Genomic DNA, 19,436 nt, shown 5'->3' with positions numbered 1-19,436 from the left:
ACTTCTATGCCAGCACTTCTAAACCTTGCTGAAACGTTATAGCTTTCTAGGTCCTCCTTCTTAGGTTGTGATCAAAGAGATAAAATGTCAATTTGGTTTCCTGTAAAACATCCTTTTGAAAATAGGCCTGCAGGGGGTTGGGGTCTGAAGATATAATTAGTTAAAAAATAATAATAATAAATAGTATAATAATGATAAAGTCAAGAAAGGGGAGAATATTCTAGAAATTTCTTCTTGGGAAGCTGCAAAGAATATAAGATCATAGTTAAGCATTTTATTCATCTAAATATTATTATTATCATTCATATTTAATTACTGCTGTTATTGTCTGCTCAGTCAGTTTAATTTACTTCACCTAGTTTGGCTGTGGAGGAAACAAAGGACAAAAATTTTGTTAATTAGGACACAATCGATAAGTTATTAACATTTTCCTTATGTGGTTCTGAATTCTCTTTGAGGTTCACGTATCTTGTTTGAAAGGGATTAATATTATTATTATTATTATTTACAGGAAAGAATGAGTTAGATGCTACATTTGTATGTACAGAAAGAAAAAGTAGAAATACCAAAAAAAAGATACAAAAATAAAACAATAAAATTTAGATTACCACTCACACAACAATTTTTCAAATGAAATTGGACTTGACACAAAGATATCAGATTTTTTTAAAAAAAGAATTATCATTAAATAATACAAAGACATTATAAATTGGAGAGGAACCTTAAAGATCTGAAGGTGAAATATCCAATTAAGATGGAAAAATGGTAAAATAACGGAAAAAGCTTTGAAATTCATCATAATAAGAAATACTCAGGCAAGACTACCTGACAAAATACAGTCACAAAACAATACCTGGTTATTGTTAGAATAATTTCATAGACATAATGGAAAAACTGATTTAATAAATGGAAGCAGATTATTTATAAGCTAAAGAGAAGCGCCAAAGAGAAATGAAATTACTGTTTGTATCTCCTCACTCCTCACTTTTTCTTTCTTTTTTTTTTGTGCTGTGGAAGAAAAAAATTGGCAAAACACTCAATCATTGCTACATTAGAAAAGGGAGGGTTATATTAACATAGGGTAATGCTTCGGGGTGAAATGCAAATGAGAGATAAGTATCCATCCTGAGTACCTGCTAGGAAAGAAATGGAGCCTTTTGTTTGCATAGTCTGTCAACTGGTAGACAGCAATTTTCTATGAATTTCCAAGTGTGGAGGGGGCTTGTTTAGGTGGCGTCCCCCCCCCCCATTGGGAGATAATTTTGCATTAAGGTTCTGAAAGAATTTCTCTGCACACTGAATCTCAGTATCCTGCTGGAAAGGGAAAATTATTTCATGTGAAAATCAGTCAGGAAATGTTCCTAAAATGTACAGAGTTTTGCATGTTGAACTGGAATTGGCAGCTTCTAAACAGTTGATGGTTCTCAATGGTTCTTTATCTATTTATTTATTTTTACATAAAGAAATTTAAATTTAAGTTTCATGTGCAAAGCATAACCTTGAACCTCTTAATTAATTTATAAACTACTCAAGAGACAGACTTATAGTAGTACTCTGCTATTTATACCTGTGGAAAGAATCTGGCATGTTAAGATTTTGAAACTTGGCAACCATTTAACTTTGATGGACCAGTAACATACATGAGGTTGTTTTCCCTCAGTGGTTCAAAGCTTTACATTAAGAAATTTGAATAATATTTCATGAGCAGATTATAACCTTTTCGCCCCTTAGTTTAAACCTCCTTTTTCTCCTCTATTTTCCTCTTCAAGCTGACATAGCCTCTGTGCATGTACAGAGTTCATGATTCGGCAGTCTATTATACCCTTTTTTTTTTTTTAAAGTGCTGTACCTCTTGACAACATTACCATCTGAATAAAGGAAGGGAAGGGGAAAGAGTAGATTTTAAAGTAGGGTTAGATTTCAAACAAAAGATAGAAACATAGCAGTGTTTTTTTTCCCAGAGCCAGTTTAAATTCTTTTTCCTTGTTTGGAGTCCTAATACAATTTGATACATTGTTTCTTGTTTCTTGCTGCTTAAGAAGCAGGCTTATAAACCTTAAACTAACTTGGAAGCTGCAATAAAAGTTGGGTCAGATTAAAGTCCTAATGAAGTCACCAAATAAACACCTCATACCCCAGGCAAAATAAATCTTGATTTGCCCCCTTTATCTACAGGGTTCGGGGTGAATTCGTAATTGCAAATGTTTTCGTTTGTTTGTTTGTTTTTAATTAATTTATTACAGCCATGGCAGACTAAATTCTCTGCCCCTTTATCTATGGGTAATATGGCCATAGAGCCAGAATTCATAAAATCCTTTGCATTCTCATTGATTTTCAGCCTTACCAATTCCAGACAAAATTTTCTGGCCCTTTATTTACTTGAACTGTTGGCTGGAGTTTTGCAGTTAAAAAAAATAGCTGACAATATGGTGGAAAAAATAACACCAGACATTCATTTTCAATGCATGATATACCATCTCTACCTCTTTCTGAATGGCACCTCAAACTCTTCATGCCAAACTTTAAAAATCTATCTTTCCATCCTTCTCCACCAAAGAGTAATGCTTGACTGAATTCAGGCCATTTCACTATACCACCAGGGTTTAAACTCACTTTTCAGTGCTTACAAACACATTTTCTCTCCCTCCTTTTTCTAAGTTTGGAAAGGGTTGGAAGGGATCTTGAGTAATCTAGTCCCCCCCTTCTGAAATATGGGGATCTCAACACTATCACTGCCCTTAGGATACACATACATTTGAGTACAGACGCCTGACTGGGAAGGAAACACAGGCTATGCCCTATCACGGAAGCACATGTGTGTACTAAGGGAAAAATAAGGAAGGGGAAGATTAAAAGTACCAACGTTATATAGAAGCCTTTAGCAAACCTTAAGATTGGATAAAGATTGGGAAATGTTCAAGACTTTCATATGTGCTTAAACTTTAAACCTTAATAGACAACGTGATAAAAACTTATATAATCACTCCATAAAAAAAACAATTACACTCTTGTTCCAACTCTGAAAACCAATAATCTTTCCTTGCCAGAAAGCAGAGCTGGGCTGAATTTCAACCCATCACCACATCAGACACATTGCCTTTCACATAGCTCTAAAATGGGGGTTAGAAGGGACCCTGAGGTCATTTAGTCTAACCCTCTAAGATACAGGATTCACAAGATTTGAATGAAAATACCAACTTTATACAGAACCCTTGAGCAGATGAGTTGTTTTTTTCTTAAGAGACTGATATTAGGAGCCCAACAATAACCCTTCTGTCCAACACAATTGAAGTTAAAACTAGACTCAGATAGACAATTCCTGGCTATGGAAGCTCTACCTTTGACAAACAAATCACCTTTATTGGAATAGCTGTTCAATTTTCCTTTAGTCAATATTCATCTAGTCACTTGGAGAAAGACTCCCCTTTGGAGCCTCTCTCAATAACAAACATTTGCACACCTCATTCTCATATTTATAATGTTTAAGATTGATCGGTTCAACATTGTTTCTATACTAGAAATTTAAACAAGTTGGCAGTTTTAACTATGCACACTTAAGAAGGCAGTCTATGGATGTTGTAGCCAATTTAAACACACCCCATAACATTCTAAACCTTGAGTACATCTCTTATCCACTTATAGCTGGAGTTTATGAACATTTTCAAGTTTAAAATATTTTCAAAGCATTGAGCAAGCATTTTTAAACTTACAGCTCGTTATTTTCCTTCATCCTGCCCCCTCTTTTTACTTTTGGAGAGGAAACAATGGCCTTCTACAGCCTCTTTAAAACAAACCTTTACACACTACCTCCACTCTTTTAAATATTTGCCATGTTTTTGGGTTGATCAAGCCCTTACATAAGATTATTTAAGCAAGCTTGCCTTAATTTTTATATTATTTTAAACTATGCATGCTTTAAAAAAGGCAGTCTGTGGGTGTCATGGCCAAATTTTAAACACAAACCCCTAATTTCCTAAACCTGGATTATATCTCTCATTTACTTTAAAGGAAACAACTATCTATAGCAGACACAAGGAACAGACGCACATACACGTAACAGACAACACAGACAACATGTAACATGCAAACATATATAATTTTATACCATAACATACTTTGCAGGATTCCTCACAAAACTTTTCCCATTCAGAGTTCACCAGGGTTAATTTTAAAGCGGAGATTCACTGTATGTTAAAGGAACCTCCTGGTAGCCATTTCCCCTCATCTGGGTGGTCCATAGTAAATCGGACCCAATGTTTTTTTCTTACAAAGTTTTTGCAATTGGTTCCCTTCAAGCTTGTCCGCCCCGGGGATTTCATGCCAATTTAAGAGAACGAATTGGAGTGGACTTTCATCCTCAAAGTCCTTACCGGAGCAAAGCCTCAGTTGTGCTTTGCCTCGGTTGGGAGTCTGGGAAAGGAATTCCTTAGAGTGGGTTGCACCCATTTTACTTCTGTCTTTTTATACTGCAGTTCTGGGTCCCCGACCCTGTTCCTGGACACTCTTAACTTCCCGAGTCTATGACTCACCCCCACGTCCTAGTGGTGTTCCTGCCTGCCGTTCGCGTGCACTAACTACTAGGCGGCCTGGTGCAGCTAAAACCCTATTGGAACCCTCCCACTGGTCATCAATTGCCTGAGGGTTCCACAGCAACTTCCCTGCCTCTTACACACTAGACTCAGGTCCTACTGAACGCTTGCCTACGCAATGTCAGGTCGGAACTGAGGAATACAGAGTAGAAAGGAACAGGCGCACTTGCATTCCCTGGTCACGGGTCCTACCCAACAAGGGTCGCCGTGGCAGGGGGGCGTCTTCACCCGAAGATTAAGAGCAGAGGAATAGGAAACAGAGCTGGGATAGCCAGATTCCCAGATTGGTAGAAAAGCGACAGTTTGCTCAGACTTCTGCTCAGTTTGGCAGAAGGGAGCTGGGACAGTCTTTCTAAGCTCTGCGTTTAACGTAAAGACTGTTGCCCGGGACCTCAGTTCTACTCTGTAACTGTGCCTGGCAGCCTTGCTGCAACTAAGGTCCAAAGAGGAGAGTAGAAAAGGATAGTCCAAGTGGAGAAATAGATTTTTAGTTGCTGTGGTTCTTAGCTCACCCAAGGTGTCCCCTTTTAATACTCACGACCGATCCTTTCAGTCGAATCCCGTTGTCTCCAGCTTCCAACTGGTTCCTAAAAAAAAACAGCCTTGTCCCTTTAAACGTTGCTTCGTCCTGGGGGTCCCGCTTGGACTCTCAATTACTACCAAGTGCCTCGGGTCCTGAGGTTGGTTTACCCCCCTGCAAAAGAGGCAAGGGCGCGCTGGGCTCCCCTTCCTCAGTGAACCCGGAGCTCAAGGCAAAACTGGGTCCCCGAAGTGGTCGCCAAACTGTTGTAAAAATTTTGCAGAGCTACACGGCCCTAGAATTAAGTGGATCCTTGACCCAGGAAGAGTCCAGGTATCCTGGCAAGCAGACAAAGTTTAAGCGTCTCCTGCCCACCAAATAACAGAGACCAAACCAGGACGTGCGAAGCAAGGCACTTTTATTTTTGCTGTTGCAACAGGGTCCTTCCTCTCACACAGGAGAACAAGGAAGGAACCCCAAACAAAGATGTCTTGCCCTTAAAAAGAGATTTGAAATTGGTTTCAGCCCACCCCCCAGAAGCATCATCCATATGTCACAGAAGGGGTGTAGCCCAAGACCCCCCCTCCCTAGATTCATCATAGGTACATCATGAAAGGGGAGGTCTGGTGGCAGTAATCTGAGCACCCTGGACCCTGCCCCCTGCCCCCAGAACCTAATCAACAAAATTGAGAGATATTTACATTTCCCTGTTTCCCAGCCAAGTTAATCACACCCTTTTGTCTGGCAGTCAGGTATCAGGATGCCAGGGATTATCACTTTAATTCCTGAGACAATGAGAAGGTTCCCCCCACCCCCCTTCTTCCTTGCAGAGGAACACCTGGTCAGAGAGAGTCAAAATGGTGTCAGTCAGGCCTGTTTTCCTGTGCTGCTTCAGACATGTTTCTGTACATTCATGTACATGTTTTATGAACAATTATTATATATATATATATGACCTCAAAATTCTTATAACACATGAGATACAAATGAGTATCTGGGATCGTTCAGAGACCACTAGGAGGTGGCTGATTTTTACAATCAAGGAGTATATTTAAATTGTATTGGATATATAAATTTGCTGAGATGGTGCAGTTCAGATACCAGTGTCCCGTTTCTCCCCCATCCCTTCGTGGCTGCCTACCCTAGGGCTTTTCAAAGCCCAGACAATTCTTTCTGGCCTGAGAAATGAAAGCACAGAATTATGGCATGTGCCCAGTGTCCCTCCTGGCCTTACAGGACATCCAGCTGCCATATAATTTCTACCCTTTTCAAAGGGCAAGAAAAGCCCTCAAGTGGATGCATTTGGGATAGATGGGTGGCGAGAAGGTAAAATTTCACACTTAGCTGTTGCTTGATCAAGGCCCTGTCTATGCAAGTGTATTATTTGCTTTCCATTCCTACCACATGCCTTCCATTTGCCAAGAGCAGAAATGGCAGAGCACTTCCATTTTAGAATACTGTACCAGGTATCGAGAACAGGTTTCTGTTATCGCTTATCACCAGATATGCACAGAAGCCTTATATAGTCACAGAGAAAGAACATCTTCCACAAGCAGCTATCTTGGCCTTCTAAATCTCTGTGATTTTGGAACAAGGGTGCAGTTTGCTTAAACAGACCACACCTCACAGTTGCCACAAATCATTTGCTTCTCCTCTCACCTTGAGCAAACCCATGTGAATCAGGAGGCTGGTAAGGAAAGCATCAGAATTGAAGGTAGCTGATGAAAAAGCTTCTCTCATCATGGCATCTGAAAAAAGAGAACAGCGGGTTTCAATTTTTCAGGGAAAGAGGCTCTCAAGCTTTACAGTCCTGAAGGCAGCTGGCCAAAAGAAAGACACTAAGAACCTGGTGGGTCACAGGACTTAGCTGGTATCTTCATTTGGTGGCTAAAATGCAGTTGCATATAGCTCTTCCTATAGCATTTTTGTGTCCCCCACAATATCCCTCACCCAAAAAATTGGTTATTAGAAAAAAAATACTTATTTTTTGCTGACTGCTCCCATAGGCTCCCTGCTGTGATACCAAAAAGGGTTTTATGACCACCTCAAGACCCCCTAAAATGTGTCTTTTTTTTTTACCAAAACTAATAATTAAAGATTGTTCATGCCCTCTTGAACCCTGTAGTCAATGCAATTGACCATTGGCCAATGCAGCCCTTCAGCTAAAAAAAGGTTAGCCACCCCGGCCACAGCGACTGAGCCTGATAGCCTGCTCTTTGCCATCATCCTATTGGTCAAAGTTCCCAGCCTCACCTGTTGTTTCATTCACTGCTGATTTTACTGTTGGCTCATCTTTGAACACAGAAGATATCTTCAGAAAAACCGTAACAACTTTCTCTGTGTCAGATGTGTCTGTCTAGAAGAAACGTAATTCCAGAATAAAAAAATGGAGAGTCAATGGCAAGGTATGTTTGCTGCTTGAAAGAACTAATCCATGGCCATTATGTCTAGAATTGCAGCCCATGCATGATACCTAAATCCCCAGCTATTTCAACAAGTAGCAAGCATGGGAAACCCAGCCAGATGGGCGGGGTATAAATATTATTATGATGATTTTCAGCGGGAAGAATACAGATAAGGCTAATTATACTCAAGCATATTTTGTATCCTTCCTGAAGTTAAGTATTTGTACACTGAATCCTCTGAAACACCTAAGGAAGACCAATCTCAAACTGTAGCTTTGCAAAAACAACAACCACCCCCCACGACTCATGAAAAACAGCTGTGACTTACCTGCTGCGCTATTAAGGTGGAGCACTTAGGGCCTAGTCGCAACAGTTTCTCTGGGGATGGAAAAGCAAGAAAAGTGCCAACATCCACAGGAGGGAGAGAAGGAGAAACCACTGGAGTAGAATCCTGGAAGAGACAGCCCTGAAAATTAGTGCGCCCTAGTAATTTCCCAGAAAATTCACAAGCGCTGGAACTCTGGAAAAGGCAGGTCCAAAAAAGGAGTTGCAGCAACAGGGAAGGGCGTCATTAATAAATTAGTGGAGAAGAGCCTAATGCTATATTAAAAAGGTAAAGGTAAAGGGACCCCTGACCATTAGGTCCAGTCGTGACAAACTCTGGGGTTGCGGCGCTCATCTCACGTTATTGGCCGAGGGAGCCGCCGTACAGCTTCCAGGTCACGTGGCCAGCATGACAAAGCCGCTTCTGGCAAACCAGAGCAGCACACGGAAACGCCGTTTACCTTCCCACCTATTTATCTACTTGCACTTTGATTTATCTACTTGCCGTTTACCTTCCCACCTATTTATCTACTTGCACTTTGACGTACTTTCGAACTGCTAGGTTGGCAGGAGCTGGGACCGAGCAACGGGAGCTCACCCCGTTGCAGGGATTCGAACCGCTGACCTTCTGATCGGCAAGCCCTAGGCTCTGTGGTTTAACCCACAGCACCACCCGCTGTATATTACAACACCCTAAATCTGCCCTGCTGAGCCTTTCCATCAAACATACTAAGGCCACAGCAAAAATACCTTCCTATCACTGAATTCTTGCGCCTCAGGAAAAATGAGGGTCAAAGAAATCTTTCTCTGTTACAAGCCACTGCCTCAAGGCAACTAGAATGCCTTGATGCAGCGAAACCTACAAGGGCAGCTCCCTCTTTACCACTGCTCAGTTGTGGGGGAGAATTGTGGGAAAGCAAGGAAAAACTATGGGGTTTCCCCCACAAACCACTCTGTTATTTGGGATGAAGAGGGAGCTGCTTCAGTTGTTCCTGAAGTATCCCTTCCAATGGACTAAAAAGGGATGGTGCACAAGGAAGAAACAAAGTGAGAGAAAAAGAAACCACAATTTAAGACTATACAGTAGTTTAATGTGAACAGGCAGAATACTGATGCATACTGCTCAAATGTCCCTGTGGTGCTCCTCTGCCATGGCTGAAACAAGCCAGAGTCTGGCTTGATTTATGATCTGAACCTGAGCTTCTGATTAGGCTGGAAGACTGTGATACAGCAGCAACTTTAGAGAAGTCCATTTCAGCATGCTACTTGCTCACATTAAAGTTTGTAAAAACAACTGAGAAGGTTTTCCAGTAGCTAAAAATATTTGAATCGAAATACTTGCTTAGCAGCCCAATTTGACTTGTATTCACTCGGTACATTTTAATTAATTTTATGCAACACTGCATTGTTAGAAATGGAAAAACTACAATGAAAAATATGGCAGTAGAAATCTTTACAGAACACTTTCCCACCCCATATCACTTCATGAACAGCTATTTTCCCTCTATGTGAAAGCAACGGGATCTGTTCATACTTACATGTGCCTCCAATATTTTTTTAGGCGTCAGTGATTCTTGCTCTCCCTGGCCTCTCTCCTGCAACTGAGTTGGTTCTTCTTCCTCCTCTTCCTCTTCCTCCTCCTCTTCCTCCTCCTCTTCATCGTCGTCATCTTCATCATCATCATCGTCATCTTCTCCTTCATCATCACTAGGTGGACAAGCGTGAGAGAGAATGTTATGAATATAGCCGTTTCATGCCGTATGCAAGCATTTTATTGCCAGTCAGTTTGTAACAATCAACACTAAATAATCCTAAACGCAAGTAAGAGGAAGATCTAGTGGCAAAGAAGGAAGGAAGCACACTTGTAGGAGTGGCTATTCTCCCTAGTGGTCCGTTCAAGGAGCAGCAGTTGGACCTCAGGAGTGGATCTCATCCATCACTGTATTGTTCTTAATGGTGTTTGATGTTATATTCTATTTTTACACATTTATGTACACCACCTTGATGTGTCATATGAGTGGGTGGTTTATAAATATTTGTATAAATAATAAATTGTTTCCCCCAGAGCCTTCATCAGTGACTGAATTTGATTGTTTTCCAGCTCCTATCCCATCCCCTTTTTCTTTTCTTTTGTGAATGTTACGACTGTTACCTTGTGGATAGAGATGCATTTGGCATTTCATCTTTGTACATCTCCTAGAAAACTGGCGGTATACGACCCAATCATACTCACTGAGTGGACTCACTGAGATGAATGGATTTGAGTTAGTTATGTCAATTGAGTTCATTGGTCTACACTCTGACTTAGCGGAATACAACCTAAACTTATCATCATCATATTTTTCTTGCCTCATTTAGAAAACTGTAGTCACAAAACAAGTTTTGTATCATTACACAAGCAAAAAACCAAGTAAAATGGATTATAAAATCTTTTTCTTAAAGGAGCTCAGAAGGGCAGAGCACAAACCCATAAGCCACCAAAAAGAGCAGCAACAAGTGTTACCCGAAAAATATTTTCACACTCGGGAACAGAAGCTATGCACCCTGGCAATGGTTAACTAGCCAATCATGAATAACCAACATAAGGAATAAGCCATTTCCAAAGAGGGTCAATACAATTTAAGTTTTAAGGAATGAAAAACTCAGGCCAACCGATCAAGAGATGGGCATGTCAAGAGCCCCCCGAGTCAGATTTATCCCACTGTAACACTCCTAGAATGGTTGTTATAAAAACAGCAAAACCAATTAGGAGCTCAAGCTTAACTACTGTTGGAGAAATGGCCATTTCACAAGCAGCACTGCATGCATGCAGATTCACTAGAGAATCAAGGAACTCTAGCAGCAGATTACCGTAGCTTCTTCATATATCTTACCTCAGAGATCCAAGTACTTCTGCCATGTTGAAGCCTTCAAGGATCTCTTGGAGCTGCTCACAGCCCTCCTCTCCAAAACAATTCCCTGTGGCAAGGACAGACATCAGCAAAGACTGTAATTCCCACAATGCACCTGCAGCCATCCTGTGACTCTCTTATATGTGTTACTGGGCAGATTTTTTTTTAAATGATAATTTTTATTAAATTTACAAATAAACAACACCAAACAACAACAAAAACAACAAGCAACCACAACAACAACAAACAACAACCAAAAATTTGCATTTTGAAGGAGCGTCTCCACCTCCATCATTCTGCCCGGACACTGAGGTCCAGCACCGAGGGCCTTATGGCGGTTCCCTCGTTGCGAGATGCCAAGTTGCAGGGAACTAGGCAGAGGGCCTTCTCAGTGGTGGCACCTGCCCTGTGGAACGCCCTCCCAACAGATGTCAAAGAGGAAAACAACTACCAGACTTTTAGAAGACACCTGAAGGCAGCCCTGTTCAGGGAGGCTTTTAATGTTTAATAGATTGTGTTTTATTTTTCTGTTGGAAGCCGCCCAGAGTGGCTGGGGTATAAATAATAAATTAATAATAATAATAATAATAATAATAATAATAATAATAATAATAATAATATATTTTATCTTGTATTCCCCATTTTAGTTCATTTTGCTCTGCCGAGCTTTGACTTCCCTCCCTCCCATCATTCGGTTTTCTTTCCCACTCTTATCTCGCAGTTCCTTAAACTTCTACAGAAGTTCCTTTAAACTTCTACAGTTTTTCTCCATATAGTCCACGAATTTACTCCATTCCTTTTGGAACCTTGTCTCTCCCTGGTTTCGGATCCCGCAGGTCAACTTTGCTAACTCTGCATGGTCAATCATTTTCGTCTGCCACTCCTCAATCGTCAGTAACTCCTGTAATTTCCATTTTGGGGCTAATAAAGTCCTAGCCGCGGTTGTAGCATACATAAGTAATTTTTGATCTCCTTTTGCAATCTCCTCTCCTATTAGTCCCAATAAAAAAGCCTCAGGTTTTTTTGGAAAGCTATAGTTAAAAATCTTTTTCAGTTCATTATATATCATTTCCCAGTGTTACTGGGCAGATTTGGCAAGTAATTTTGCATAGAAAAGGGCAAAACTCTGTGGGTCATGGGGGGAGATTTCAGGAACTGCTGAAGGCTATCTGCTGGAACTACGGATTTAAGGGAAGACTTTGAAGATGTTGAGGAAGAAGTTGGAAAATTGCCAGACTTCAGAACTCGGAGAACCCTATCAGTTGCAGGACTTTGCAGTAACCAAGCTTAGGACTTGGCTGTGGACTTTAACACAGCAATGACTTTGAAACAAAGAACCCTCTCTGGGTTGAGATGGAGAAGGCTACCTGTACCATCTGTGTGTGTATGTAAACGGGTGTATATTGGTGTTGGCCCAGTATTATTATTATTATTATTATTATTATTATTATTATTATTATTATTATTATTTCAACTTTTACACTGCCCTATACCCGGAGGTCTCAGGGCAGTTCACAACAAGACCACAACACATAAAATCAAACCAAAAGCAGTATCCCAATAACCCACCCACCCCAAGCCACATTCTAAAAGGGTCTTGGATAAACCAAAGGCCTGGTTAAAAAGGAATGTTTTTGCCTGGTGCCTAAAGATGTATAATGAAGGTGCCAGGCGAACTTCCCTGGGGAGAGCATTCCATAGATGGGGAGCCACTGCAGAGAAGGCCATAAAGGTGTTTGTCTAGCAATACAAACTGTTGGAATGAAACAGTTATTGCTTCAGTATTATCTTTATATGAACAACTTTAATATTTAAATACCCAATCATGGGACTTGTGCTTTGAAGGAAATGCCACTTCAGTTGGGTTTGCTGGGTCAATGTGGAATAGAGTTTAAAAAGCAACTTTATTGTACTTTGGTAGTGAAGTCTCTTGACACAAAATGGCTAAGTTGCCGTGGTTATATAGAATATTCATGAACGTCATATATGCTCAGGGAACAATATGTAAGAATGTTTCCTATCCATCTTCTGGGAGAGAAAATGGCTTTGGCTAGGACCAAGACCCTGCACAGGCTCTATGAACTACAGTAGCATTGCACGACCAACTGATATGAAATTCAATTAGTTAGGGAAGCTAAAGGACCGGAATCTTAGAGACAGGATTGTAGAAGCAAGTGTGTGGGGTGGGCAATGGACCGAGAACCTATGGGAAGGTTGGGTTAAACAGAAGGTTGGGGAAGAGAGGGAACTGAGGCATATTCACATGCTGACCTGAATGAACCAGGCAATTATCAAGCTACAGATTTCTAGTAAAACATTTTTGACACTGACATCATAAGCCTCATACCATTGAGATCCAGCTTCTGTAGCTCTGACTTGTCCTCAGTAGCCTCAGCAATAATTAGAGCAGCATCTCGCTTGATTTCACAGAAAGACAAGTTGAGTTCCTAAACAGACAGAAGCTATGGTTTTAGAGCAATATTTTAAAAAATTAGAGATATATTTTGCATTTTCAAGCCAGGTACGTCTACAATTCACATTACAAAGTACCAAATCAGGAATCTAAAAAAAGCTTCATTAAAAAGGTAGTGATGGGGTTAGGGGAGAAATGACTAAATTATGAATAACCTTGTTTAAGAGATGGCAAATAGTGCTTGGTTTTCTTTATAAGAACTACAGAAATAAATCCTAGATGAAGGTTTATGTTGACTCTTTGTAGTTTTAGATTCAATACACTACCTCTAAGCCAAATTTCATATTAAATGGATGCAAAACACTTACATTTCACTCAAACAGAATAAATGTCATTCTTCCATCACGCCAAGTGGCTTGGAATATATTCATGCTTAGTGGCTATGTTTTGGCATCAGTTCAGAAGGGTGCCTTAACTTTAAGATGGATCTCAGCCATAAGCACGAAAATGAGTAGTCATGTATTTTGTCAATCCCTATTTCAGGGTTTTTGAATAAAACAGCACATGGGGAGATGGACAGAAAAGAAAAGAAAAAGTATTTCCTATTTGAAATCTCCCTTAATCACTCAGATTTCTCCCAAGCATCTTAACAAAATACAATATTTTGAAAGATTAAGTTGTAGCCAATACCTTTAATTTATGGAGTCCTTCATTAACAGCTTCAGCAATGGCAACAGTACCCTTGGAACGTACTAGGCAGTCACCAAAGTTGATCACTTCCACTTGTCTGAGTTTCTTGAGGGTCTGAATGGAATAGAGAACATTACAGTGGTTAAGAACTTAATTTGTTCTGGAGGTCCATTCTTAACCTGAAACTGTTCTTAACCTGAGACACCACTTTAGCTAATGGGGCCTCCTGCTGCTGCTGCGCCACCGGAGCAAGATTTCTGTTCTCATCCTGAAGCAAAGTTCTTAACCCGAGGTACTATTTCTGGGTTAGCGGAGTCTGTAACCTGAAGCGTTTGTAACCCGAGGTACCACTGTATTCCACTCACTATTCTACTTGACCATGCAAGACCACACAAGACCAACTTAATCCTAAGGAAAGTGTTTCCTCCCCTACACTTTCTCAGGATTTCCTGGCCCAAGTCACTCTTAGAATCAAGAGGGATTAATTTTAAGTGAAAGGAGCTCACCTCTGCCATAGCCACGGCTCCCTTCTCTGTAAAAGTGTTATCGTTCAGGTTGATCACCCTCAGCAAGGGATTGACAGCAAAAGCCTCGGCTAAGGCTGTAATTCCTGGATGGTTGATTCCATTCTGAGGCATGTGAACTTCTTCCAGGGTCCCAATAACCTGAAGGGGCAAAAACAGAATGGAAAGCAAATAAAGTTCATGTCATAGGTGATAATTCTAGGAGGCTGGTGTTCTCAGATCCTTTTTATCTCCATCTTCCACAAATGTTTTGGGATATTTTGTCTGAACCCTTTGTATATTATTTAGTGATCCAAAGTGATTGGCTAATTTGAATAATGAAAAGCCTAAGCGCATTCCTGATTCCAGAATGTTGAGACTCAGAACAACTTTCCTTTCTTGTCCCATTGCTTACTTATCCTGCTTTATTCACTTTTTAAAATATTAGCTTTTGTCTCTCTAATTTAGTTCAACACCTCCTACTGCCCTTTCTCTTCAGAGTGAAATCATCTCTTTGCCCCACGCTTCTCCCAACCACTTTTACTCTGCATGTGGGGAGTTTCTGGTGCTGGCATTGGTCCAACCAAAATTCTGCAGCACAGCCAGAATTCAGGGTGGGTAAGAAGAACTGAGGCCCTCCTAAAAGTGGACTGCAGTCCACTGGTAGTCCCTGGCCCACCAACTGAGAAATACTGCAGGTGAGTTGCTGTTGCTTACCAGGGGGAGAGGGCCAGTGGAGCAGAGAGGTCAATGTGGTGCAAAAGCACCAGCAGGAACCTTAGATTGGCTCTGCCAGTGTGTTTGCTCCGCATCAACCTCCTTTCCACTCTGTGTCCCTCCTGATAAACAACAGCACCCATCTTCCGGCAAGCTAGCACAGTGGTCCCACTCTACCTGGCAAGCCACTTCTTGCAGCAGTATCAACAGAGGTGACTTAGGCTGCCTCAAATGGCCTTTTCCGATGCTGCAACAAACTTGACCACTACTAATACCATTCAATGCAAGAGATAGTAGCATTGTAGCAAAAGGAATTCGGGTTTTTTTAAGGGCACCACAACACACTTTGGAGGAAGAATATGCATGTTCATTAACACCAATGGCTAAGAGCATCCCTCCCCATGCAACAAATGTCAGGGCAAACTTCCTGTCTCAAAGTCCTGCTTTTTGTACTTACACTGAATGCCTCAGCAAGAGCAGTTGCACCATCATTTTCCAGGCGGTTCCTGCCAGCCACAAATACTTTCAGAGCCAAAGGCTTGCCTTGAACACTTGATTTCCTGTGGCACTCTTTCAAAGCTGCAGCCAATATCTAAAATAATAATAATAATACCAGACTGTTTATGTTACTATAATTTCATTTTGGCCTGAGGGATTCAATTCCTTTAAGGCACACATTTAAGTTACCACTTCCTAGACATACATACATAATGCAGGCACTCTGCAGGAAATATTACACACCACTGAAGGCTACTGTCAGCAGTAATATCATGAGGGGAATGTAAGTGAGTAAGATGCAATGATTCTGTTGTGTATCTTCAACTCAGATTTCCATGTGTGTGAGATAAGAAGGACACAGGTCCCCAAATTAGGGTTTTGGTTCTCCCCACCCCCTCAAAAAACCCAAAAACCTCTCTGTGGCAGGCAGAGGAATGCCTTAGACATTTCTTTTTTGAATTAGACTTTTTGACTAGAAAAAGAGAAGACTGCCCACCCTGATCTGCTTGTGGAGATTTTAATACAGAAAACAATCTGAAGCAATAAAAAACTTGTTGGCAAACACAAGCCCCCCTGGAACTGGTTCTACTCAAGAGCTCTAAATCAAAGCTTCTGAACAGTCAACCCTTGTCAGAAATAGGGTTTGAAGACAGTGTCAATCAACTGATGGGAAGTGACTTTACCCAACCCCGCTGGGATCTTCCCTTTGCAGCACCACTTGCGTTCAAGTTCCATTTTAAGGGGAAATTGTGACATCATGGTGACATCACATGATGGATAGGCAGGAAGCCGCAATTATGGGGATTTCAGGTTTCACCCTGCTGTGAAGACTGGATTCCCCACCCAGGAAATGCCCTTACCTTGCCACCACCAATGCCCATGCCACAATTGTTTAGCTTCAGTTCCTGCAGGGTGAAACAGGCAGGGCTTTTCAAAAGTGCCTCAAATCCACGCACTCCATCTGGTCCAAAGGCATTGTCACTCAGATCCAGCTCTGTAAGCTGGCAGCCAGCAGAAACAATGGCCTCTCCAAGTGCGATCTGAAAGATGAACAAAAGGTAAATTTGAAACAAAGCCTGTCTACTACAGAGGACAGTGATCGGCCCTGCAGCCATTTCTTGCTGTCTCTTTTCACTCATTACCCGCTAGCAGCCTTGAGAGGCTCCTTTTCATTCATAAAATGGAGAAGTTGCTGGTAGGCAGGCAGCTGCCCTGTTTCGTGTCCTATGTGCCATGTCTGTGTCAAGGAGGGGCAACACAAGCAGCTGGGATGAGCAAGTCACACCCATCTACCTGGATGCTGTGTTTCTGTTTCCTCCTGGCCTTTTCTCCAGCAACAGATATGTTGTGACTCCGAGCAAAGAGGACCGAGGAAACAGCCACTGATGACACTCTCCCCTCCTTATAAGGCCCTAATGTTTTATTAAACTGTTACCATTATAATACTGATTCCATCATTACTCAATTTCTGCCCAACAGAGATATCTCTTGGCAATTAATTTATGACAACCAATTTCAAAGCTTAAAATTACAACCCTTCTTAACCTTCCTTTTGGTCATTCATTAATCACATCCCTGTCTCTATCTGAAGCAGGGGTGGGGAACCTAAGACCCTTCGACATTCTCCTCAGGCCACACTCTTGACTGGCTCTGCTTTGCAGCCCAAGTGTTTTTGCCTGGAATCTGACAGTGCCTCTTGGCTGCATGGATGGAGGATAGCAAGGTGTGCATTACTGTGTGTAGAAACTAGGCTACTGTACAAAGGTAATTTTTAACTTTAATGCCCTACCCACTTTTGCCTCTGCAAAAAGTTACCCAGAAAGGGTAATAAAGCTTGGGCTGAAAAAGCTTCCCCAACTTTGCCATAAAGTCCCTGTAAGAGAAACAGTATATTGCTCCCACTGTTGATCATCAAGCTCAGAAAGTCATTCCTACACTTTAGCCTCAGAAAAATATCATGAAAAGAGCATGGACTAAGAAATAATGAAAAATGACATTTGGTAATATTAGCAACCTAGTCTTACACTTACCAGAGCAGGGGGAATTTCAGATCGTAGTCTCCCGGTGAACATATCACTCCAATGGCACCTCTAAAATAAGACACATATATTATATACATGCTTAAAAATAAAAGACCATGATTAGTCAAAGTATTTGTACTCACTTACTTGGTGTGCGTAATGGAGAGCTACATATGCTTTATATCGAATGTTTTGCTCAAGAGTAGTTTTTTTTAAAAATAATAACAGGTTTTTGACAGCACATAGCAATAATACCATACAGATTAGAAATTTGGTAAACTAATCCTTATTGTTGGTTTTAATTATTCATTAAATGTTTAAAATATTTTTCTTCAACTGTTTTTTTTACTGGTAATTACATTGCTTTATTCCTCTGGGAAACTGCTTCGAGGGTTGTTGTTGCTTGCAATCAAGTGGTATATAAATTTTGTGAAATAAATAAAATCACCATGCTCCAAAGGAGGCGTGCAGAGTGGCATTTATAATTCAATTTGCTCAAATATCCAGTATAATCTTGCACACCAATTTAAAAATCTTACTGCACACACACACACACACACACACACACACACAAGCTTAGTAATGACAGCCGAAGCAGTGCTACTCCAGAGTTCATGAAGAAGGCAGGAAGCAATGTTTTCTTAAAAAAATAGGGTCTATCTATGCAATCACCACCCCATGCAAAAAAATAGTCAGAGGGCTGTTTTGTAGTCAGAGGGTTGAGGGCACAAGAGAGAATGGTTGAAGAATTCATAACTGCTACTGTAAGACTTAGCATATTTCATTGTGTTCCCTGCAAAAATAGTAAACTTTGCTTGAACAATGGTTTCAACCAGTATTTGCTCCACCAATTCAAACTTTTCCTTAAATCAAGAGTGGGGAGCCTGTGTCCCTCCAAATCATGGCAGAATACAGCTCCCAGCATCCCTGAGCACTGGCCAGGCTGGCTGGGGATGATGGAAGTTGGGAGTCCAACATCTGGAGATCCACAAGTTCACTTACCAACAGAGTCAATCACAGGAAGCACAGTAGTGAATGCCACTTATAATTCAAAATTGCTTAGACAGTTTCGATTTTTTTTTCTTATGTTTGTGAATATCACAGATGTCCCTGGGCCTGTTTTATCTGCTAGTCAAGCGGTCACTGAATTTAAGTTGCAAGATGATGAGTTTTCCACTGTCCATCATCCACTGAAATGCTCACCTTGAGCTGAGATTTCTTCTCCAGAGCCTTGGCAATGACCTTTGCTGCCTCCACCCCCACAGTGTTGCCTTCGAGGCGTAGTGCTTCCAGGCCATCGAATTCCTCAATCTCTTTAATCACCTCTTCCGCTGCACAGAATAAGCAGAATATTACTTGTTGCCAAAATTGAGATCTAACAGTGCTAACAGTACCAGCTGTGGAATTATTATTTTTTAAAGACTCTGGAGAAAGGGGTATGTGTGCAGCCTAGGTATGTACTAAGGGTGGTTGGAGAATCTCTCCTGAAATCATTCTCCTTGTTTGGGTCTCAGATGCACATTCATCCTGCAATTCAGAATCCAAAATCAAGGAAGGATTCAAAATCAAGGTTTCCTGCAAATCCACCATTTTAGAAAGATTAAGGGGGGGCACAAATATTTGATCAGGCCAGACTTTTCCAGGATCTATTGCTGGGAAAACATTCAAAGCAGTGCTATTCTTCTTACCATCTTCTGCGGTATTGAGCTTCAGACTCTTGCCTTTAAAACTCAGCTGCCCTCCGCCCACCTGAGTTTTAGCAAGGGACTCTGCCAGCTTAGAAATGTCTTCTGATGCCATTTTTGGGGGATTGTGTCAACCTTTACTGATTACCAGTTGGGAAGGGTGCTGAAAAAGAGGAGAGA

The 19,436-nt window shown here is 41.1% G+C and overlaps 1 protein-coding gene across 2 annotated transcripts in view; it reads right to left on the bottom strand.

Annotated features, from left to right (window-relative positions):
• Positions 1 to 19,436, bottom strand: part of RANGAP1 (Ran GTPase activating protein 1) — a 28,743-nt gene that overhangs the window by 4,040 nt on the left and 5,267 nt on the right. For both annotated transcript variants that reach the window (XM_035128198.3, XM_035128199.3), the window contains exons 2-14: positions 19,260 to 19,419; positions 18,775 to 18,902; positions 17,581 to 17,640; positions 16,411 to 16,590; positions 15,510 to 15,644; positions 14,339 to 14,497; positions 13,833 to 13,946; positions 13,077 to 13,176; positions 10,712 to 10,796; positions 9,377 to 9,545; positions 7,843 to 7,965; positions 7,363 to 7,465; positions 6,769 to 6,857 (exon numbers count right to left, since the gene is read on the bottom strand). In XM_035128198.3, the coding sequence (XP_034984089.2) occupies positions 6,769 to 6,857; positions 7,363 to 7,465; positions 7,843 to 7,965; positions 9,377 to 9,545; positions 10,712 to 10,796; positions 13,077 to 13,176; positions 13,833 to 13,946; positions 14,339 to 14,497; positions 15,510 to 15,644; positions 16,411 to 16,590; positions 17,581 to 17,640; positions 18,775 to 18,902; positions 19,260 to 19,371 (1,557 nt within the window). In that variant the 5' untranslated portion in view covers positions 19,372 to 19,419. The remainder of the gene's footprint in view (positions 1 to 6,768; positions 6,858 to 7,362; positions 7,466 to 7,842; positions 7,966 to 9,376; positions 9,546 to 10,711; positions 10,797 to 13,076; positions 13,177 to 13,832; positions 13,947 to 14,338; positions 14,498 to 15,509; positions 15,645 to 16,410; positions 16,591 to 17,580; positions 17,641 to 18,774; positions 18,903 to 19,259; positions 19,420 to 19,436) is intronic.

The sequence above is a fragment of the Zootoca vivipara genome, chromosome 9 (assembly GCF_965207765.1).
Source record: "Zootoca vivipara chromosome 9, rZooViv2.hap1.1, whole genome shotgun sequence".
Classification (NCBI taxonomy): Eukaryota; Metazoa; Chordata; class Lepidosauria; order Squamata; family Lacertidae; genus Zootoca; species Zootoca vivipara.
This window is presented reverse-complemented; position numbering and strand designations above follow the sequence as displayed.